At 35.0% G+C, this 20,975-nt stretch overlaps 1 protein-coding gene across 3 annotated transcripts in view; it reads left to right on the top strand.

Moving 5' to 3' along the window:
• The window catches only part of PAFAH1B1 (platelet activating factor acetylhydrolase 1b regulatory subunit 1), a 74,478-nt gene extending 55,552 nt beyond the window's left edge, over positions 1–18,926 (top strand). For 2 of the 3 annotated variants that reach the window (XM_061175223.1, XM_061175224.1), the window contains 9 exons: positions 3,441–3,525; positions 3,830–3,904; positions 4,819–5,025; positions 10,933–11,101; positions 13,198–13,300; positions 14,014–14,242; positions 15,628–15,729; positions 17,667–17,823; positions 18,742–18,926. In XM_061175223.1, the coding sequence (XP_061031206.1) occupies positions 3,441–3,525; positions 3,830–3,904; positions 4,819–5,025; positions 10,933–11,101; positions 13,198–13,300; positions 14,014–14,242; positions 15,628–15,729; positions 17,667–17,823; positions 18,742–18,815 (1,201 nt within the window). In that variant the 3' untranslated portion in view covers positions 18,816–18,926. Of the gene's footprint in view, positions 1–3,440; positions 3,526–3,829; positions 3,905–4,114; positions 4,309–4,818; positions 5,026–10,932; positions 11,102–13,197; positions 13,301–14,013; positions 14,243–15,627; positions 15,730–17,666; positions 17,824–18,741 lie in introns of those variants that run through there. The other variant, XM_061175225.1, reaches the window with a different exon arrangement.
• Positions 18,927–20,975: the final 2,049 nt, after the last annotated feature.

Genomic DNA, 20,975 nt, shown 5'->3' with positions numbered 1-20,975 from the left:
GAATCTGCCTGCCAGTGCAGGGGACATGGGTTCGAGCCCTGGTCTGGGAAGATGCCACATGCTGCGGAGCAACTAAGCCCGTGCGCCACAGCTACTAAGCCTGCGCTCTAGAGCCTGTGAGCCACAACTACTGAGCCTGTGTGCCACAACTACTGAAGCCCGCATGCCTAGAGCCCATCCTCCTCAACAAGAGAAGCCACCGCAGTGAGAAGCCCTTGCACCGCAACGAAGAGTAGCCCCCACTCACTGCAGCAACGAAAACCCAACACAGCCAGAAAATAAATAAAGAAAGAAATTTTTAAAAAATAGAATAGATAAACAACAAGGTTCTACTATATAGCACAGGGAACTATATCCAATCTCCTGGGATAAACCATAATGGAAAAGAATATTTAAAAAAAGAATGTATATATATGTGTATATGTGTATAACTGAGTCACTTTGCTGTACGGCAGAGATTGGCACAGCATTGTAAACCAGCTCTACTTCAATAAAAAAATTTTGAGTGTCAGGCTTTTTTAATTGCAGTATAGATCCACTTTTAAAACACTTACGAAGAAATACAATATATGGAAGTATATGAAAATGGAACAACTCTAGTTAAAGGAGGAAGGTTTTGCATTCCACCTACTTAGCCAGTTTCTTCCCCACCTACCTGATGAATGTTGATTGGAATTATTATCCTAAATTATTTCATTTCATCTTAGTTTTGTGACCTTGGATAAATCAGTCTGTCAGTTTTATAGTATAGGGGTAATATACTTTTCTACAGGATGGTTTTAGGATCAAAAGAGACAGTGAATATTGTTTTTTAAATTAGATTTAACATTTTATAAAAAGTATAAATGTAACATACAACTCTTTTGAGGTCCTGTTTTATGCACATTTGGAATTACCTATATCTTTCTAATTGCATTTACCACACAGCATCTTTTTAAAAATACAGATGTTGGGTTAGGCCACATAGAATTTGGAAATCTTGCAGAATCTTAAAAATTTAACATCTACACTTTCATAAAAGCTATATAAGCAGAATCAAAGGGCATCAACTGTTTGTTTTAAGTCAGTAAATGCTAACCCAAATGTTTGAAAAGTAAAGGTGGTAAAGGGATGAAATTCGCAACTGCTGGTAGGAGTATAAACTGGTTACAACTCTGGGGAGCAGTTTGACAACAGCTATCAAAATGTCCTAAAAAATGTATTTTTTTTTTTGTCTTAGTCTCTTCTTAGACTGCTCTAACAAAATATCATAAACTGGGTGGCTTATAAACAACAAAGATTTATTTCTCATAGTTCAGAGGCTAGGAAGTCCAAGACCAAGGAACTGGCAGATTCGGTGTCTGGTGAGGGCTCATTTCCTGGTTCCGGTTCTCTCCATAAGGACATTAACCCCATTTGTGACCTCCTCACATAGGCCCCACTTCCAAATACCATCACTTGGGGGATTAGGCCCCTCCACTAGTTATTGTACTTTTTTTAAAAAATAAATTTATTTATCTATTTATTTATTTGGTTTTGGCTCCGTTGGGTCTTCGTTGCTGTGCGCGGGCTTTCTGTAGTTGCGGTGAGCGGGGGCTACTCTTTGTTGCAGTGCGCAGGCTTCTCATTGCAGTGGCTTCTCTTGTTGCAGAGCATGGCCTCTAGGCACACGGGCTTCAGTAGTTGTGGCACGCGGCCTCTGTAGTAGCACACGGGCTCTAGAGCGCAGGCTCAGTAGTTGTGGCGCACAGGCTTAGTTGCTCCGTGGCATGTGGGATCTTCCTGGACCAGTGCTTGAACCCGTCTCCCCTGCATTGGCAAGTGGATTGTTAACCACTGCGCCACTAGGGAAGTCCCTAGTTATTGCACGTTAATCTTTGGTAAGCTAATAATTACCTGGAACATGAAGTGTTTGCTCAAATTCCATATTATCTTTCTCCATTTTTTGTTTTTAACATGCCATTGAATTAAAACTTAGTCCCACCAATTCTACAGTACTGCTTAGAGTGTTTTATTTCCTAAAGCATTAGGTGGGCAGTAGCATTGACATTTATACAAGGATAGTCCTAGCAGCATTGTTTGTAGTAGTAAAAGCATATGTATCTCTGTAATGGAATACAATATTTTTTTTAAAGAGGCAGATTTACATCTGATAAAGAATGATTGCTGAAATTAAATGAGTTTATGTGACATTGTGTGTAAGACATTATCTGTAGTGTACTGCAGTTTGTTTTAAAAACACGTATTAATTATCTCTAGAAGACCATGCAAGGATATGTAGTTATAGGTAGATTATCACTGAAAGAATACACAAAACACTGGTAAAGTGGTTGCCTCTGGGATGGAATATTGCGGGTCAGTGGTGGAAACCACACTTTATTGTGTACTTATATATTTAAAGTTTGTTTAACCTTGTGTATGTATAAACTTTTAAATTATTTAAATTAATTTGAAATGTTTTAAAGGCAATACCAAGGAAACAACTGTTTCTATCACAGTGGGACTTAGGCTCAAAAAAATTGAGAGACATTGGAATAGGTTGCCTTAGGAGACAGGTAGCTGATTTTTGCCTTCAAAGAATATAAGGAGAGCATGAAATTCATTTGCTAATTCAGCTTCTCTAACCTTTGAGTTCTTTCTGATTCTAAATTAATTTCTCATTCTATGATAATATACTAAGTTTGTAGCTTATGCCTTTTTTTCACCCACTCTCATGGTTTAAAGTTGTCTCTAGGGACTTCCCTGGTGGCGCAGTGATTGGGAATCCGCCTGCCAGTGCAGGAGACATGGGTTCGGGCCCTGGTCCGGGAAGATCCCACATGCCGTGGAGCAACTGAGCCCGTGTGCCACAGCTACTGAGCCTGTGCTCTAGAGCCCACGAGCCACAACTACTGAGCCCATGTGCCACAACTACGGAAGCCTGTGCGCCTAGAGCCCGTGCTCTGCAACGAGAAGCCACTGCAATGAGAAGCGTGTGCACCACAGCCAAGAGTGGCCCCCACTCGCCGCAACTAGAGAAAAGCCCGTGCGCAACAACGAAGACCCAATGCAGCCAAAAATAAATAAATTTATAAAGTTGTCTCTAATATTAAAATACTTATTAATTGTAATTTTATCAGAACAATTCTCCCTACAAAACTAAATTTCATTACTGTCACAAAGTGATAACTAATTATATAAGCCACATCTTGATCTTACAGCTTGTGAGGCAAGCAACACATTAGAAACATAACTAAAAGCTCAAGAACAGTGTTATAATCTTAAGGATGTACTATGACAGGGTTAACTGTTTTAGAGGCTTTTGGGGAGGGGTTCCTTTTCTTGTGAAATACTTGTATGATTTGGAAGGTAATACTTTTAAAAGAGTGTCTTAAGATTTATGAGATTTTAAATAAAATATTCTTTCTTCAGAATAGAAATGAGAGTTTATTAGGAGTCATTTGAATTTGTTTTTTTTTCAGAAATCGAGCTATAGCAGATTATCTTCGTTCAAATGGCTATGAAGAAGCATATTCAGTTTTTAAAAAGGAAGCTGAATTAGATATGGTATGTTTGACTTTTTACAGTTATTCATAGTATATATGAGTGGATTTTACTTAGGTATCAGTAGTTAACAGTCACCTCAGTTATTCACAAATCTTGTCATTTGTTATGGTGGTTTACTTGGCACTAAACCTAGTATTCCCCCTCCCCCCCCCTTTTTGGTATAATCAGATGTTTTTATTTATTTATATAATCAGGATATTTTTCGTAACATTTGGGCCTAGAGATTGAATGCTTTGTATGGCTTGAACTATTGTATTTTTGCCTTTTTTTTTTTTTTTTATGTTCTCATTTTTTTTTTCTCTAGAATGAAGAATTAGATAAGAAATATGCTGGTCTTTTGGAAAAAAAATGGACATCTGTTATTAGATTACAAAAGAAGGTAACTAAGTCTTTTTTTCTTTTAAGTTAGTTGTATTCAAAGTATTATATAAACTGAAAATATCAACATAACATAAATTATTCTTTTACATTAATTAATAATTATATTTAACCTTGAAAAGGCAAATAAAAATACATTTCTATGCATTATTGTTTCTATGCATTATGACCTATACAGATCATTGCTGGTAAATGGTAATTTATGCAACCAGGGCTACTGGCTGAGTTGAATCTAACACAACCCTGACTTCAAGGAATTGGTACTGAAGAACCCATTTATGCACTTAGATGGGAAGAACACATGGAGCCAATATGATGCTGGGGAAAGAGCACTAAAGTGTGCTCTTAGACAAGTCATTTTCATCTCTGACCTTTTAATTTTTATCTGTAAAGTGAAGGCAATAGGTAATATTCTGGTCCTAAAATTTATACTTTTAGTAGGCAAAATTAGAATAAATAATATTGTTATAACATGAGTTAATCCATAAAAAGCCCTTAGAAAAGTGCCTAGCACATAGATGCTCAGTAATGTTAGCTTTTAATATGAATATTCTGATTAGCATGTACAATGTAAACTATGGTTTGGAAAGAATTTACTAAGAGTGGCAGAATTAGAAAGGATCAAGATAGGTTCCCTACTCTTCCTCTCATTTGTATCCTGGCACCTTCCAAATTTTTCTTTGAGTTAAGGAGTTAAGACACAATTGTATTGAATTTTTCTCAGTTTTTAGTTTTGTCACACTAAGATTTTAGTGATATATTTAATATAGATCGTTTTCAATTAAATCTGACAAATGCTTTGTAAATTACTGAAATTTTATTCTGCATATATGGATGCAAAATAAAGGCAGGTTTTTAAAAATATATAATTTTTATCAGAATCTATCTGTACATAACTATGTGTTCCTTCTTAAGGTTATGGAATTAGAATCAAAGCTAAATGAAGCAAAAGAAGAATTTACGTCGGGTGGACCTCTTGGTCAAAAAAGAGACCCAAAAGAATGGATTCCCCGTCCACCAGAAAAATATGCATTGAGTGGTCATAGGAGTCCAGTCACTCGAGTCATTTTCCATCCTGTGTTCAGTGTTATGGTCTCTGCTTCAGAGGATGCTACAATTAAGGTAGTGTTTTCAAAATTGAAAGACATACAATAGGGTACTTGTTAGAAGCAACTTTAATGTTAATTGAGTGAAAGAAATGAAAAGATCTTGAAATGAGGAACTACGCAGAGTAACAGGAGGGCCTCTTTGAAACTGTGTGATTGATTCTAAACCTTAAAAGACAGAATAAAATTTCATTGTAGCTCCTGAGAGACAAGCTGCCAAGTAAGTTCACTGATGAATTTGAGAAAATTGGGTGTCACTAATGTAACATTGGACAAATATAGGTCACCCAGTGCTCGAATAACTTTTGTTCTTGAAGAATTAAAGTATAAGTATGTGCCTTACTTATTAGCAGAGGTGATAGATGAAAATACAGGATTACAAAACTAGTAATTCCGGGGGTGACTATATTCCACAAAAAAATTCAATAGAGGATTTATTTAAATTGCACTCTCCTTGATGGTTTTGATTCCAAACTAAACAGTAATTCTCTCTAGGGGTGTGGAAATGTAGCAGCTTTCCATTTTAGAAGTTATGTATTTCTCTCATTTTAAAAAATTTTCATGATAAGCATATACATTTTAATATTTTTTAATCAGGAAAGAAGTTGTTTTTATAATTTCCTTTGATTCAGACACAATACAGTGATAGTTGTATAAACCACGTACAGAAAGATAAGTAAAATGTAGTTTTAAAAATTTAAGTAGGTTTCTCTATCTAAAGCTTATTTCAGATTAAGTTCTAGATTTTAAGTTTCATTTGTAGAGGTATATAAATAAGAAAATGTGAGTAGATTGCTAAGATTGTATTTATCACATAGCAGCAGTCAGCATAAAACGCAGGCATGACTTAAATGTATATACTTAACCTGTTCTTTAAACATGATTGTATGTTTTCCTTCTGTGGTTTCTTTAGTTTCTAAATCAGTGGCTTACTTTCATCCTGTGGGCTGGTGATCCATGGGTCGGGCTGCAAATTGGAAGAGAGTCTTAAATTCTATTTGCATTACATATTTCTGTAGGCTGAGATGATTGCCTAATACACTAATATATTGCTGTCTTTCAAATTATGTAGACATGTATTTAGTTTATTAATTTCATGATGGTCTTGTGTACTGAAAACTGCACTGCTGTCATGAAGCATGGGGGTAAAGATAGACTTATCAAATAGATGGAAAACTCAGTCTTAACTATTGATTTTGCAGCAGTGGTCTAAAAGCGTAAATAAAACTGCTAATATGCCATCTTAAAATTAGCTATTGGTTCAACTTTAAAATATTACAAATGGAAGTTTTAAAAGTTTTATCTATAACCATACCACATGTGTCAACAACTAGTAAAAGTTCTCCCTTCCGTTTAGTCTTTAATGTGCACACATACGAAAAGCATTTGTATTTAGTTTTGCTTCCTTCTTTGATTAAACTTATTTTAGAAATACTTTTCTTTGTTTCTAATGAATCATCATTTTTAATGATTTTAAACTGATCTTTTTACTTATATGTGGAGACTTTATAGAGTAGTTAATGGTCAAGAGCACAAGCTCTGGGTTCAAGTTCTGACCCCCCCACATAATGATTTATGTGATATGAGCAAATTAACTTTTTGTGCTTCTCTTTTCTCATCTGTAAAATGAAGATAATTAGTACCTGTGTCACAGGACTTTGGGGAGGATTAAATAATACATGGAAACTGCTTAAAATACTGAAGGAGTACTCATTGTCAGCAGTGTCTCAACACCATTAACAAATCTTCCATTGGATTTTTATTTCCAGTCATCTACTATCTTAAGTAATACTGTTCTATTCATTTTTATACATAAGTCTTTCTCATTTCGTTGGGTATTTTGTGGAATGAAAAGAAACCTGTTTCTACCAGTGGTTTTCATTCTTCATTTATGGTAAAGCTAGGGGATTCCTAAATGATGATTGTGACAGAACTACCTTCCAAAAAACTCAAAGGAGCACACAGAGACAGAATTTTCTGTAATTTTGTGACTATCTTGGGCAAAGTGCTTGATATGTTTAAGGCTCAAATTTCTCATTTGTTGGAAGGGGGATTAAAAATATCTATAAGATTCTTTTGCTTAAAATGAAGTAATGTATACATAATGTATATAACAGTACAGTGTTTGGTGGATAGATGGTAAGTCCCCAATAAACTGTAGATAATGTTATAGTTACAACAAAATTAAAATTTTATTATATAATTTCTCTTGTGCATCTAGTAAATATAACACGTTCCTTTTAGAGTCATTCATTTACATTATCAACATTTGAACTACAATAATTTAAGAAAAATGATAGAGGATGGATATTTGGAATAGCTCATGACTTTTTAATTGCATCATTGAAATTTTTGAAACATTATTTCTGGTTGTCATTTAGAATTAGTTCTTAAATGTTAAGAAAAATGAACAGCAAACAAAACTGAAAAATACATTCAACTAATAAAGCAGATTAAGGATTGCCAACTTAAATATATAGAGTTCAAACAAATGTGGAAAACAGTAACATCTCAACAGAAGAATGGACTACAGGACGAGAACAGACAATTCAGAGGAAGAAAAAGTGGCTAACCAACGACAGTAGAGCTTTGGCCTCACTACTAATAGAAGAAGAAATGCAGGTTAAAATATATATCAAATCTGCCAAGATATTTTACTTTTTAAATGAGAATTCCCAGAGGTGATAAGAATTTGATGAAGCAAGCATTCTCATTACATTTGATACAATCTTATCGGAGAACAATTTAGCAGAATATATGAAGGGCTAAAAAGCTTACACTTTCTGACTCAAAATTCTTTTTCACCATCACTGTCTGACCTAACTGTTGCAGAATGAGGACAGATATTTTTCACTATTCAAAGGTTTTCACTATAATGTTTTCTATAATAATGAAAAAGTTTTTCCTTTTGTTTAGAAAATATTAGGAATTACTTTTAAAAGAATGTTTGCTAATAAGTTTTTAATGGTATGGAGAAATCCTTATGATAAGATGCAAAGGGAAAACAGGATAATGAAGTATACACGGTCACCATACTTTTCTTAAAGCATAGAAAAGGGCTTCCCTGGTGGCGCAGTGGTTGAGAATCTGCCTGCCAATGCAGGGGACACGGGTTCGAGCCCTGGTCTGGGAAGATCCCACATGCCGCGGAGCAAGTAGGCCCGTGAGCCACAACTACTGATCCTGCGCGTCTGGAGCCTGTGCTCCGCAACAAGAGAGGCCACGACAGTGAGAGGCCCGCGCACCGCGATGAGGAGTGGCCCCCACTTGCCGCAACTAGAGAAAGCCCTCGCACAGAAACGAAGACCCAACACAGCCAAAAATAAATAAATAAATTTATTAAAAAAACATAGAAAAAATGGAAAAACCATGCCATTGGTAGGATAATGGATATTTTTTATTGCCTTTATATCAGTACATTATATTTTTTATCATGCGCATTTATTTTATAATCATACAAAAGGTAAATATCAAGTAAAGAAAAAATTCTCATTAATTCCTGACATTTGTAAACACTAAAATGCTCTTGTTTGCTTACCATTTATGAAGAGACACAGTTCATATTCTGGGTATATTTATTTTAGAGGAAAATGCTTCAGTGTTCTTTAATGAATGCATGGAAAGAAAATTAACTTAAATGGAAGTGAACTTAAAGGTCACACCTTATTTATTTTCAGTATGTAAAGTATTTATCTGAACTCTTGGTGTTGAAATGAAACAACTAGATATCAAAATGAGTAAAGATATTACAAAGAAAAGAAAACTATAGACTGATATAATACCATTTATGAACATAAATGCAAAATCCTTAACAAATTATAAGCAAATTGAATCCAGCAGTTCATAAAAAGGACAGTTAATATGTCATAAGCAAATAGGGTTTATTCCAGAATGCAAGATTGGTTCCACATTTGAAAATCAATCAGTGTGATATACCATATCAACAAAAAAAACATAATAGGTTCAGGAAAAGCATTTGACAAAATTCCAACATCCATTCATGATAAAAACTCTCAACAAGCTGGGAAGGGAGCTTCCTCAGCCTGATAAAAGGTAAAGGTATCTGGAAAACCTAGAGTGGACATAATACTTAATGGTGGAAAGCAGTGCTTCCCCCCTGAGTTCAGGAATCAGGGCCAGGATGACCAGTCTCGACCACTTAAATTCACCTTTGTATTAGAGTGCCTAGCCAGTGCAGTAAAGAAGAAGAAATAAAAGGCATATAGATTGGAAAGGAAAGAATGGAACTTGCCTTTATTTGCAGACAACATGATCTTCTATATAGAAAATCCCAAAGAATCTACAAAAACCTGCTGGAATTATGACAGTGTAACAGAATGACAGGATACAAGGTCAATATATAAAAAGTAATTGTATTTCTATAAACTAGAATAATTGAAAATCGAAATTTAAAAATGCCACAGTAGCATCAAAAAACTCCAGAATACTTCAAGATACATCTAACAAAATATGAACAAAACTAAACATACAGTAATCACTTCCATGTAGAAATACTTGAACATTTAGATGGTAAAATTTTAATATGTTTATTTTGGGAAGGCTACGTAAGTTTACTATAAAAGAAATGTTTTTAGAGGATAGTTTATTTTTCTTATGTGCATTTTTTAACGTAGTTGTAATCGTGTGTAATTTTGTGTTCTTTTTTATATAACGTTATTGTATACATGCCATAAATTCCTTACAGTAGCAAATTTTATATCTGTGTAGCCATTTCCCTAATATTGGATGTTTAGATTGTTTCCATATTTTCAAAATACATTTTCTAAGTTTCTCTAAATTGGTTGAAATACACCCTACCACAGATACATTTGAACTTACTATGGAAAGAATGAAATCAGTCCCTTGATTTTTTTTTTTTTTTTTTTTTTTTTAGGTAGAGTTCCTTTTTTTTTTTTTTTTTAAATTAATTAATTTATTTATTTATTTATGGCTGTGTTGGGTCTTTGTTTCTGTGCGAGGGCTTTCTCTAGTTGTGGCAAGTGGGGGCCACTCTTCATCGCGGTGCGCGGGCCTCTCACTATCGCGGCCTCTCTTGTGGCGGAGCACAGGCTCCAGACGCGCAGGCTCAGTAGTTGTGGCTCACGGGCCTACTTGCTCCGCGGCATGTGGGATCTTCCCAGACCAGGGCTCGAACCCGTGTCCCCTGCACTGGCAGGCAGATTCTCAACCACTGCGCCACCAGGGAAGCCCCAGTCCCTTGATTTTAGAGCATGTAATTAGTGTTGGTTAAAGACTTAACTTCAGACTAGTATTTGGCCACCAGGATAGAAGTTTAGTATGTTCTTGAGATCTGTTTCTAATAGTAATTATTCTTGATAGCTTATTATTTTTATTTTTTTAGAAAAATTATCTTTAAGAATGTGACTGTGGCTCAGTGTTTTTATATCATAATGACATATGCTTCTGTAAATCTGCTATTTAAGGATAGTTACATCTTGTGTAGTCTTTCCTTGGCCTCTTAGATGTCTGAGCTTTGCTTGTCTAGTAGAATTGAATACTCCTTTATCATTCCCCTAATAGTCTACATATAAATTCATGTCATAGGCCTCTGAAACCCTTTTTTTTTTTTTTTTTTCGGTACTTATATTTACTTTTTAACATGTCTGTTGCCTGCTGTCAGACTGGGATGGGACTCTGTCCTGTAGCATTATATACCTAATCACTAGCATGGTTAGATATATGGTAAGATGCTTAGTAAATGTGGTTTTAGAGGTCTATTTAATAATCGATTTTCTCTATAGAGAAAAGTCCAATTTATACTTGAAGGTGTGCTGTTTCTAAGAGAGTTACCCTTTGTTACTTGTTCAGTTAGTCAATATGGTGCCAGACTGGCCTGCCGAGTGCAGATGTGAACTGAGAAAGGAGTGATGTGATGCTAACCAATTTTCTGTTCACTTGACAGGTGTGGGATTATGAGACTGGAGATTTTGAACGAACTCTTAAGGGGCATACAGACTCTGTACAGGATATTTCATTCGACCATAGTGGCAAGCTTCTGGCTTCATGTTCTGCGGATATGACCATTAAACTATGGGATTTTCAGGGCTTCGAATGCATCAGAACCATGCATGGTAAGGGGTAGAGGATAGCATTTTGATACTGGTTTCTAACATGGTAGTCCAGAGAGAAGGATAATGTTTTCTAACAGTGTGCAAGTTTCCTACATTCAATTCTTTTTTTTTTAAAGCAACATCACAGACACACAAGTATCTGTGTAGCTTTTTTTTTTTTTATTTTTTTTATTTATGGCTGTGTTGGGTCTTCGTTTCTGTGCGAGGGCTTTCTCTAGTTGCGGCAAGTGGGGGCCACTCTTCATCGCGATGCGTGGGCCTCTCACTATCGCGGCCTCTCTTGTTGCAGAGCGCAGGCTCCAGACGCGCAGGCTCAGTAATTGTGGCTCACGGGCCTAGTTGCTCCGTGGCATGTGGGATCTTCCCAGACCAGGGCTCGAACCCGTGTCCCCTGCATTGGCAGGCAGACTCTCAACCACTGCGCCACCAGGGAAGCCCTCTTTACTAGGTTTTAATTTTACAGTTTAACAGTAGTCAAACACAGAAATCTTAATGGTTCTGGAACAGACTGTGTTCTCTTTTGTTGTTGTTGTTACTCACATCACTCTGTTATTGGTCAAATCAGTCATGCAATCAACTGGGTCCCTACATTCAATTCTTATTGTCTATAGTGGAGGAGCATATGATGTAGATAGTCCATGGATAATCATGGTAATTGAGAGTTGTTTTCTGTTATGAGGTTTTAAGTATCTCTTAGGGGTTATAAAATACTTGTTTTCACAAATATTTTTGAATGAGAAAAACTGCTAGGGCATCTATCTGTTCTTGAGAAGAAGAGAAAATGAATTTATTGGGGTTGTTTTCTTGTTGTTTCTCATTTTTTGCAGTTGGGAAACTGAAGTCAGAGAGAGTAGATGTAGTAAAAGCTGGAACCCATATTCCTTTGCTTACTTTTTAATATTCCACATATCCTATAGTCTCATTGTTAAGTTGTTTTCCCAGGCCTTGTCATGGAGACTGTTTTCTGAAGCAGTCTGGCTTTATGGAAAGAGCATGGGCTTTGGAATCAGATATCTGGGTTCCGATTCCTACTTGTTTACTTAACGGCATTAGGAAATTTTAAGCTCTAATCTATAAGATGAATAATACTTAAGTATTGAATTAAGAATTGAAGTCAAAAAAAAAAAAAAGAATTGAAGTCATAGGGTTGTTGTGAGGATAAAATGAGATTGTATACTCAAATCATCTGGTTTAGTACCTGGTACATAGGAGGTGCTCACTAAATAAGGATTTTTGTTGTTTTTTTAAACATGATGAAATATGAATGTTTGGGTTTTATATAAGGAACACATACTATGTTAATAAAAAATTTTTTTAAATGATTATCCAGTGATGTTAGCACTTGAGTAAGCTGTGTGACTACACAGCTGGTGTGATTTGAATGGTATGCTCCCTCGCCCCACTCCCCAAAATTAAGTGCATTAGGGAAGCTTGCCGATTAAGGGAGTTCTATTGAACCCTTTTGTAAAATCTGTATTTGTTTCTTTAAGTAGCCTGTATCTTATTGCTCTAACTTAAAGAGTTCTTTCCAACCAATATATGTTCCTTAAAATAATGTGATACTTATGAGGATTCTCTGAGGCTTTTTTTGCAAAGGATAGCTAACTAGCATTGTGAATAATGCATTTTATTTTTTTACCCCTATGAATATCAAAAACAAAAAGATCATTTTTAACAACTATTTTAAATATGGAACCAAATCCCCATTTTTCTTATCCATTCTGTTCATCTCTGTAAATCTTATTTCTATCTTATATCTTAGAATAACAACCGTGGAAAATTTTGTGGTTTTTTAGTGTTCATAAACATTCAGTGTATTACTATATTCAAATGCTGATGGTACTGATTCCCTGTGATTTTAAAACAGTTGTACATATTGAAATGTAATTATAAATTGAGCTGGCTGCTTGTTTCATTGTGGATTATTTTATTATTAATCCCTTAACTTTTTTGTGTAAATCCAGGTTGCTTATCAAATTTATATAAAACTCCATTGTATTTAAAGTTGCTGTGATATTTGAAATCTCATGGTGAACTGAGGTTTAATTGCTCTTGATGATATATCACTTAATATGTTACTGTGTTTTGTGTTTTAGGCCATGACCACAATGTTTCTTCAGTAGCCATCATGCCCAATGGAGATCATATAGTATCCGCCTCAAGGGATAAAACTATAAAAATGTGGGAAGTGCAAACTGGGTAAGTAGATTTAGTTGAAAAGGCGTCAGCTTAAAGAGCTAATATTCAACAAAAAACCCAAAATTATGTTCTGATTGTTCCAGTAAATTTGGCTGTAAAACAGAATGATCACCATGACAGTTATATTTTAAAACTTAAGTTTCAATCTCTAAATGTCTACACAAAGGAACAGAAATTATAAAAGAAACTATATCCTTGAGAGCCATTTTCTGTGTAATGGCTTATTTTCTCTGTGGTCTTCTTTTAGGTTATCTCTCTGTGGGTTGAATTAAAATGTAAATAACATTTGTGCAGGTATGCCCCTATTAGGCTTAATTTGGTTGTGCTTAGAATTACATGATTGTTATAATAAAACCTTAACCTACTGGTTTTGTCCAGATTAGTAAGAGCATGCCTTTTCCCCAACATGGCTAGAAATATTTTTGTTAGGTTTACTGTGTGTGCTTAGTTAAAAGATTTTATTTCTCTCTATTTTTTACCTTGTGGATTTTGATTTGGTTAGCTCCTTAATGATACTTCCATCAGCTTATTTTAACTGATGTTTGACTTTCCAGCCTGTCCCCATCTTTTATTAACCAGGAATGTACGTGTATTCTGTTGACTTGCATATGATGCCATTCTCTTCATTCCAGTGCATAGCTAGTTTTGTATCGCTTCTGGGAAGGGTCCCAATGATTGCCATTCATGATGCAAACTATTACTTATTTTGATAGCTACTGTGTGAAGACATTCACAGGACACAGAGAATGGGTACGTATGGTGCGGCCAAATCAAGATGGCACTCTGATAGCCAGCTGTTCCAACGACCAGACTGTGCGCGTGTGGGTCGTAGCAACAAAGGAATGCAAGGCTGAGCTTCGAGAACATGAGCATGTGGTAGAATGCATTTCCTGGGCTCCAGAAAGCTCCTATTCTTGCATCTCTGAAGCAACAGGATCTGAGGTACTGTATGATTTATATGTTATTTCATGATTTTGTTGCTATTATCTCAGAACTTTAAATAACCTTCCTGATTCTCTATTTCATGCCATTAATGCATTTAAAAATCTGCATCCCAGAATTCTGAATCTTGAAACTCTTTACTCTTCCAACTTGCAGATAGATGTGTTTATATTTTTTAACCAGTGGTTACTGTTGCCGTCAGCTGACCCTTGATGTGTGCTGGGATGGGGGTTCTCCTGAAGAGTAAAAGTGGTCATTTAAATTAGTCAGAAATGTCATTGTTATAAGAGTATACCAATGCAAAAAATAAAACTTATGGGAGAGGTTGAAGTTATCTTTTAGAAGAATAGTGTTCCTTAATGAACATAATTATTTTATTTATAAATTTATGGTGAAATGCAGTTCAGCATTTAAATATTTGTTTTAAATGAAGAATATTTCATATGGAGGCCTCTGATACTCTTGATCATTAGAAACACTAGCTGAATCTGGAGTTTTATTATTTTTTTATGATTCTTAATTTGTGCTCTTCATGATTTCATTCTTTGTAATACCTTAAAATTACAGAATAATTAATTCTGTGAATAAGTTGTATGAGCCAAAATTGACCACATTTCTTTTTTATAGAGACATTCCTATCATGGGTTTTTTTTAAATTACATTTTAATAAATGAAGGATTCCCCATCCCCCCACCCCCCAATTATTTTTCAAAATGACGCTTCTATTGTAATCTCTTTCTAGTTGGCTGGTTGATTGCATTTTCAGATTTTTTTTTTTTTTACTGCCACCTGGTGGTGGTTATCTACCATATGTCATAAATTCGTTGTGGCTGGACTTTATATAAAGGATAAATTAAATAGTTTTTAAATTCTTCGTGGTTACAGAAGTCTTGAGCAGTAAATTTACCATCCATTGGTGTTGTAGAAACTGAATCTTAATCTAAGTGGAAATTTTCTATTTTTATATTATCTAGGTCCTTCCTGTGTAACCTAGGTATGTCAAAAGACTTCTGTATTTCAGTAGAGAAAAACAAGATGAATAAGTCTGGATATCTGATGTACAGCATGGTGACTATAGTTAACAGTACTGTATTGTATACTTGGAATTTGCTAAGAGGGTAGATCTTCAGTGTTCTCATCACACACACAAAAACGTAGTTATGTGAGGTGATGGTTACATTAATTAGCTTGATTGTAGTAACCATTCTACAGTGTATACATGTCTCAGAACATGAAGTTGTATACCTTGAATAGATACAATTTTTATTTGTCAGAAAGTGCGTTTTTACAAAATTAGAAATATAGATCATTGCTAGGTAGTTTTCATTTAAAGTCCTTACCTAACTTCTTGCCTGGGAAACTTAATTTTTATATGTTTTCTATAGACTAAAAAAAGTGGCAAGCCTGGACCATTCTTACTGTCTGGATCCAGAGACAAGACTATCAAGATGTGGGACGTCAGTACTGGCATGTGCCTTATGACCCTTGTAAGTTTGCATAATCTTACTGCTGCTTTCGCATTTTTACTGTGTGCATATCTTTTTGGGTCAGATGCCTTGTGATATCTTATTAAATAATCTGAATTATTTGAGGTTTTAAAATAACTTCTTTATAAATAGACTTTTTGTTGTTGTTAAGTCCATGGTTGCAGTGATATGGAGGTCATTCCTGTAGAATATTATGTTATACAAAGGGTCTGCAAAGCCAGTCAGTGCTAGGAGGGAGAGTCTAGCCACTGTACCTCTAAAAATTATATGACATCTCCTGCGGAGGGGAAACAGTAATATTACAGACTCATTCATTTTTTTGAAGCTGTTTGCTTTTCGATTTCATTATATTTAATTTTAATATGAATCCTTTTAATTATGACCTATATATTTGCACGTTGGAGTTCATTTGGTTTATTTTATCATTCTGAAATTAATGGTGTTATCTTTATGACTTGGAAATGCTTATTTCATTTAGGAGCCTATTTCATCTAGATTTTATATGAGGATATATAAATGATAGTAGGGGATCTGTGGACATTAATCCAGTAGCAGTTTTTCTAATTTGGTATCCATGTTGGTTTAGAGATTCTTTAAGTGCTAATCATACCTTGAAGTGATTGATTGTCTCTCTGTAGCATATGATAGACACATATGGAAGTATCATCAAGAATTGATTAGAAAATTAAACTCTCCTCTTAGTATTCTGAGCTGAGTTCAGGTATACTATGTTGCTGTTAGAAAACATGATCTACATTTAAAAATCAGAAAGCACGTGCTCTCTTCTGTAACAACACAGGTCACCATTAATTTCCCTGGAGGTTTCTGGCTCCTACTGAAGGAGGATTCTTTTTTCTGCTTTATTTTGGTGTGGCCATAAGAAATGTGATTTGATTTTTGTTGAAGCTTCTACAACTCTAGTGATTGGTGGCTTTTACAGATAACAAAGTATTTTTTTAAGTAAGGGCAAAGGCAAAAAAGTAAACCAAGGCAAAAGATATGTCACCTTGGTTGTCTCTTTTCTTTTTCTTTTTTAGCTCTTTGGGAGGGAGGTTCTTTTACAAAAGCAATATAGCTATTTACATTTTAGAAAATTTGAGAAATAGAAAAGTTAAAAGAAGAAAATAAAAATCACCCTCAGATCACTTTACCATACCTAATAATACCTACCAAGTGTATTTTCGTAGACTAGAGCTGTCCAGTAGAGCTTTCTGTGATGATATTCTGTGTCTGCACTATCCAGCATGGTAGCGACTAGCCACGGGCAGCTGTTGAGCTCTTGAAATGTGGCTAGTGAGACTGAAGAACTGAATTGTTGATTGTATTTAATTTTAGTTTATATGTAAATAGCCACACATGACTAATGGCTATCCTGTTGGACGGTGCAGTTCTAAACCTTTTTCTTCAATTTCTATGTAGATGAACATGGTGGGGGGTTTTCTATGTAAAAATGGTATACTGTACGTACTGCTCTGCAGCAGACTTTTTTAGACTTAGTTTAGAAGGTATGTGGCACTTGCTCATGTCATTAGATACACTTATTACATACAGTGCTTTGCTGAACGTCTTTGTTAACCAAGTCATCTAGACACATTCTTAATTATTTCTTAGGATAGATTGCAAGAAATGAAACTGCTGGACAGGGGATATAGATAGATGAATGGATGAATAAAGATATGCAGTAAATACCTATATATCCTTCACCTAGAGTCGCCAGTTGTCAACATTTTCTTTTCTCTGTGTGTGTATGTGTAGATTTTGCTGAACAGTTTGAAAGTTACTTGTAGACATCATGACACTTGACCCCAAATATTTTAACATGTATCTCCTAAAAACAAGGGGTATTCTGTATAACCATAATAAAATTATCACACTGAAGAAATTTAACATTAATACACTACGTATTTAAATAAGTCAAATACCTTTTTGTTTTTAAGGTGGGTCATGATAACTGGGTACGTGGAGTTCTGTTCCATTCTGGGGGGAAGTTTATCTTGAGTTGCGCTGATGACAAGACCCTGCGTGTGTGGGATTACAAGAACAAGCGATGCATGAAGACCCTCAATGCGCATGAACACTTTGTTACCTCCTTGGGTATGTACAAGTTACGAGGTTTCTGAGCAGTTAGGTTTTGGGGTGCCAGACCTAACAGTTTTATGAAACCATGTGGATGTTTCCAGGTAAGAAATGAACATGTGCTTTCAGGGCAGAATAGAGAAGACAGGTTAAAAACTTTATGGATTCCTGCCATTTGTTTTAAATTCTCCTTTCCTTAACTCTCTCTTTCCATCATCAGCCTTATAATAAAAAAAAATTATTTTCTCCATTGCACAACATTGGTTTGGAAACTAGAATTATGAAGAGGATGCTTACTGAGCACTGTGATGGGTAATTTTTCTTCCCTACTAGTTTGTAAGTTTCTCGAAGGAAATCTTACTCAACCTTTTTACTCTGGCAGATATATACTGTTGTAAACTCAGGGAACTGTATTTACACTTAATAAACATCCTCAGTATCATCTGGACCTGAATCTAGAATTTAAGATAGTGAATAAAGTAAAATACAATACACTAGGGTATGATGGATCTAATAATGAAGGTAAAGCCTCAGTAGAAAAGGGCTATTGCTTAGCCTTACAGGGTCATTACAAAGATCAAATGTGAATATAAAGCATTAGTACTAAGCCTAGATCATAGTAAGTGTTCAATAAATGGATACATTGAGGCTGTCCTTGTTGTTAGAATTCAGTGTTTATTCAGCCTCAGTTGGGATGAGGATAGTGGGGGAAGTATTTTTTTTAGGGTGTTTGTTAGTAGTATAGGATTTAATCATTAAGTCTCAGCTTCCCTTACCTAGTTGATAAGCTTGATATACCTGCTAGGGGTAGATGTGTGGCTGTATAGAGAAAAAGAATGGGTATTCCTGGCACTTGGATGTGCTTATTTTATGGCTTATTAAAAATTGTATCTGGCTCAGTCTGATTTTAAAGTAAGCCTTCTCTTTTTCTTTCAGATTTCCATAAGACGGCACCATATGTGGTTACTGGCAGTGTAGATCAAACAGTAAAGGTGTGGGAGTGCCGTTGATTGAGTTTCATTTGGCCCCTCCTCCCTTGTTTCCTCTGGATGCACTCTGATGATACCATGGTTACCCCATTGAGCTCTGTTTAAATAAATATTGTCCTTTCATGTAAATTATTCTGGATGTAGATTGAGCTTATTAAATGTTACACACAAAGTATTCATGCATGGTGAATCCAAATTGTATACTGTAAATTTACATACGTTGTCTAGAAGTACCATAGGGTTTAAAAACCTGGGCTGGCATTGGTCACACCAGGCCTAAGAAGGCAGAAGTTGAATAAATTGAACTAGGGCACTAAACTGAATAGTTGACAGTGTCATTTTATGTTGGATTATTAATTCCTGTTTTTCTTTCTGCTGTCTGTTGGTGCCTGACTTGATGGCCTCATTTGGGGGAAAGTGGTGGTTATTAGGGCTTTTTCTGAAATGTGTATCTATGTAACATCACTTAAGTGTGCTTAATAAATCTTCTTTAAGGATGTTAGATAATAAGGCTACAATTCAGAATCTTCTGAACCATCTATGTAATGAATGGGGATTACACATTGGAATTTTTGTCATGACACATTTGCCAAATCAGTAGGATACATTTGTTTTGGCAGCCTATCAAGCAAAGGCTAGTGGTATATTTATGTAAGAAAATGACTGTAAATCTGAAATAAGAAAAATCTCAGCAGCTAATAACAAATCATTTATTTCATTTGGGTCTTAATGCTTTGTAAACAGGTTGAAAAAACACTGTAATACTCTAAGCTTCTATTTTCCACACTAGACACACTTCTAGTTGTATTCTCCATACTGTTAGACTGTATAGTGATGTGACTTCCAAGTAGAGTTTAATCTTCCCATTGAGTGTGTCATGGTACAAATCACTATTTGTTTTTTGATGTTTTTTAGGGATGTGCAATGTGCATAACATAATGACAAAGAAATACTGAAAAGGTTATGTTTGCCCATTTTAAGGGAGTGGGAGAAATACAGCAGTTTTTCAACATGAATCTGATATCGATTTGAACTGTGTTTAACTTACAAGTTTATAAAAAGACAGGGTTTAATGGAGCGTGCATAAAAATGTACTGTGTTTTCACCTTTTGTTTATGTATAAATGTTTATGAGTATATGGGCCTATCTATAAGTGGATAAGTCTATATATGTATGTATATCACACACATACAACCTCCATGTCCTTGGTTCCTGGGTTTTTGAAGAAGTGCTAAAACATATAAATAGAATAAATCTTGCTGTGGAATACCATGCTTTAGAACAAATCCTTTTTGATCCTAACGCTTCTGAAAACCAGGTCTGACTCTGGGGGAATTTTTCCCAGCTAAAGGAAAATCACTTCCGTTATCTGCCACCTCCACCCCCAGTTTGGCTGTTGAGCATTTTACACATCCCTGATATATTGTATATTGTGATCCAAAGTTACTACAAGTAGGTTTAAGAAAATTTTTATCTATGACTTTGGAAACAATATTCCATTGCAGATTATTAATAAATAATCCCATTGCTTAGCTAACCAACATTTTTTTAAAGAAGGTCATTTGAAAAGTTAACAGAACAATGAAATAACAAAGATAGTTTAACAAAGAAATTTATCCTGGATTGTATCTATTCATTTGTGTAATATGTGATTTAAAAAAAATATATATCCCTTTTAGTATTCAGTGGAAATTTGGTTCCTGAAAAAGACAAAGGGTTAGAGTTAATGTCCTGTAGATACACACACAGAGAATAGGCCGTATATTTCCTAGAAGCAGCTTTATGTCTAGCTTTTGTCTTTTTGTTTGTTTGCTTGTTTGTTTTTAATAATTCCTGAGAGATGTCTCTGGAAGGAAAAGTGTTTTGAAAACTAATGGCTATTTTTGAGGACAAAAATTACAACTTAAGCTAATTTCTTAAATACAGTAGAATAACTTTCAGGACAATATTGCCTCACAACCCTGCTCACATGGAGAAGTCTTTTTTTGTTTCCCCTTAGCTGTTCGGACTGGATTTTTCTACAGAAGCTATGGAAGATATCTTTGTTCTTGTTTGCTGCTATTTCCTGTCCTATTTTAAGAAATATAAATACATAGAAATGGTGCATCTTTAACATTTGTTTGTACATGTATAAATGTCTTGTATTTTAATTCATTTTTAGCATGTAGCAACACGAATTGT

The sequence above is a fragment of the Eubalaena glacialis genome, chromosome 19 (genome assembly GCF_028564815.1).
Source record: "Eubalaena glacialis isolate mEubGla1 chromosome 19, mEubGla1.1.hap2.+ XY, whole genome shotgun sequence".
NCBI classification, from domain to species: domain Eukaryota; kingdom Metazoa; phylum Chordata; class Mammalia; order Artiodactyla; family Balaenidae; genus Eubalaena; species Eubalaena glacialis.
Note: the sequence above shows the minus strand (reverse complement) of the source record. Positions and strands in the feature narration are given on the sequence as shown.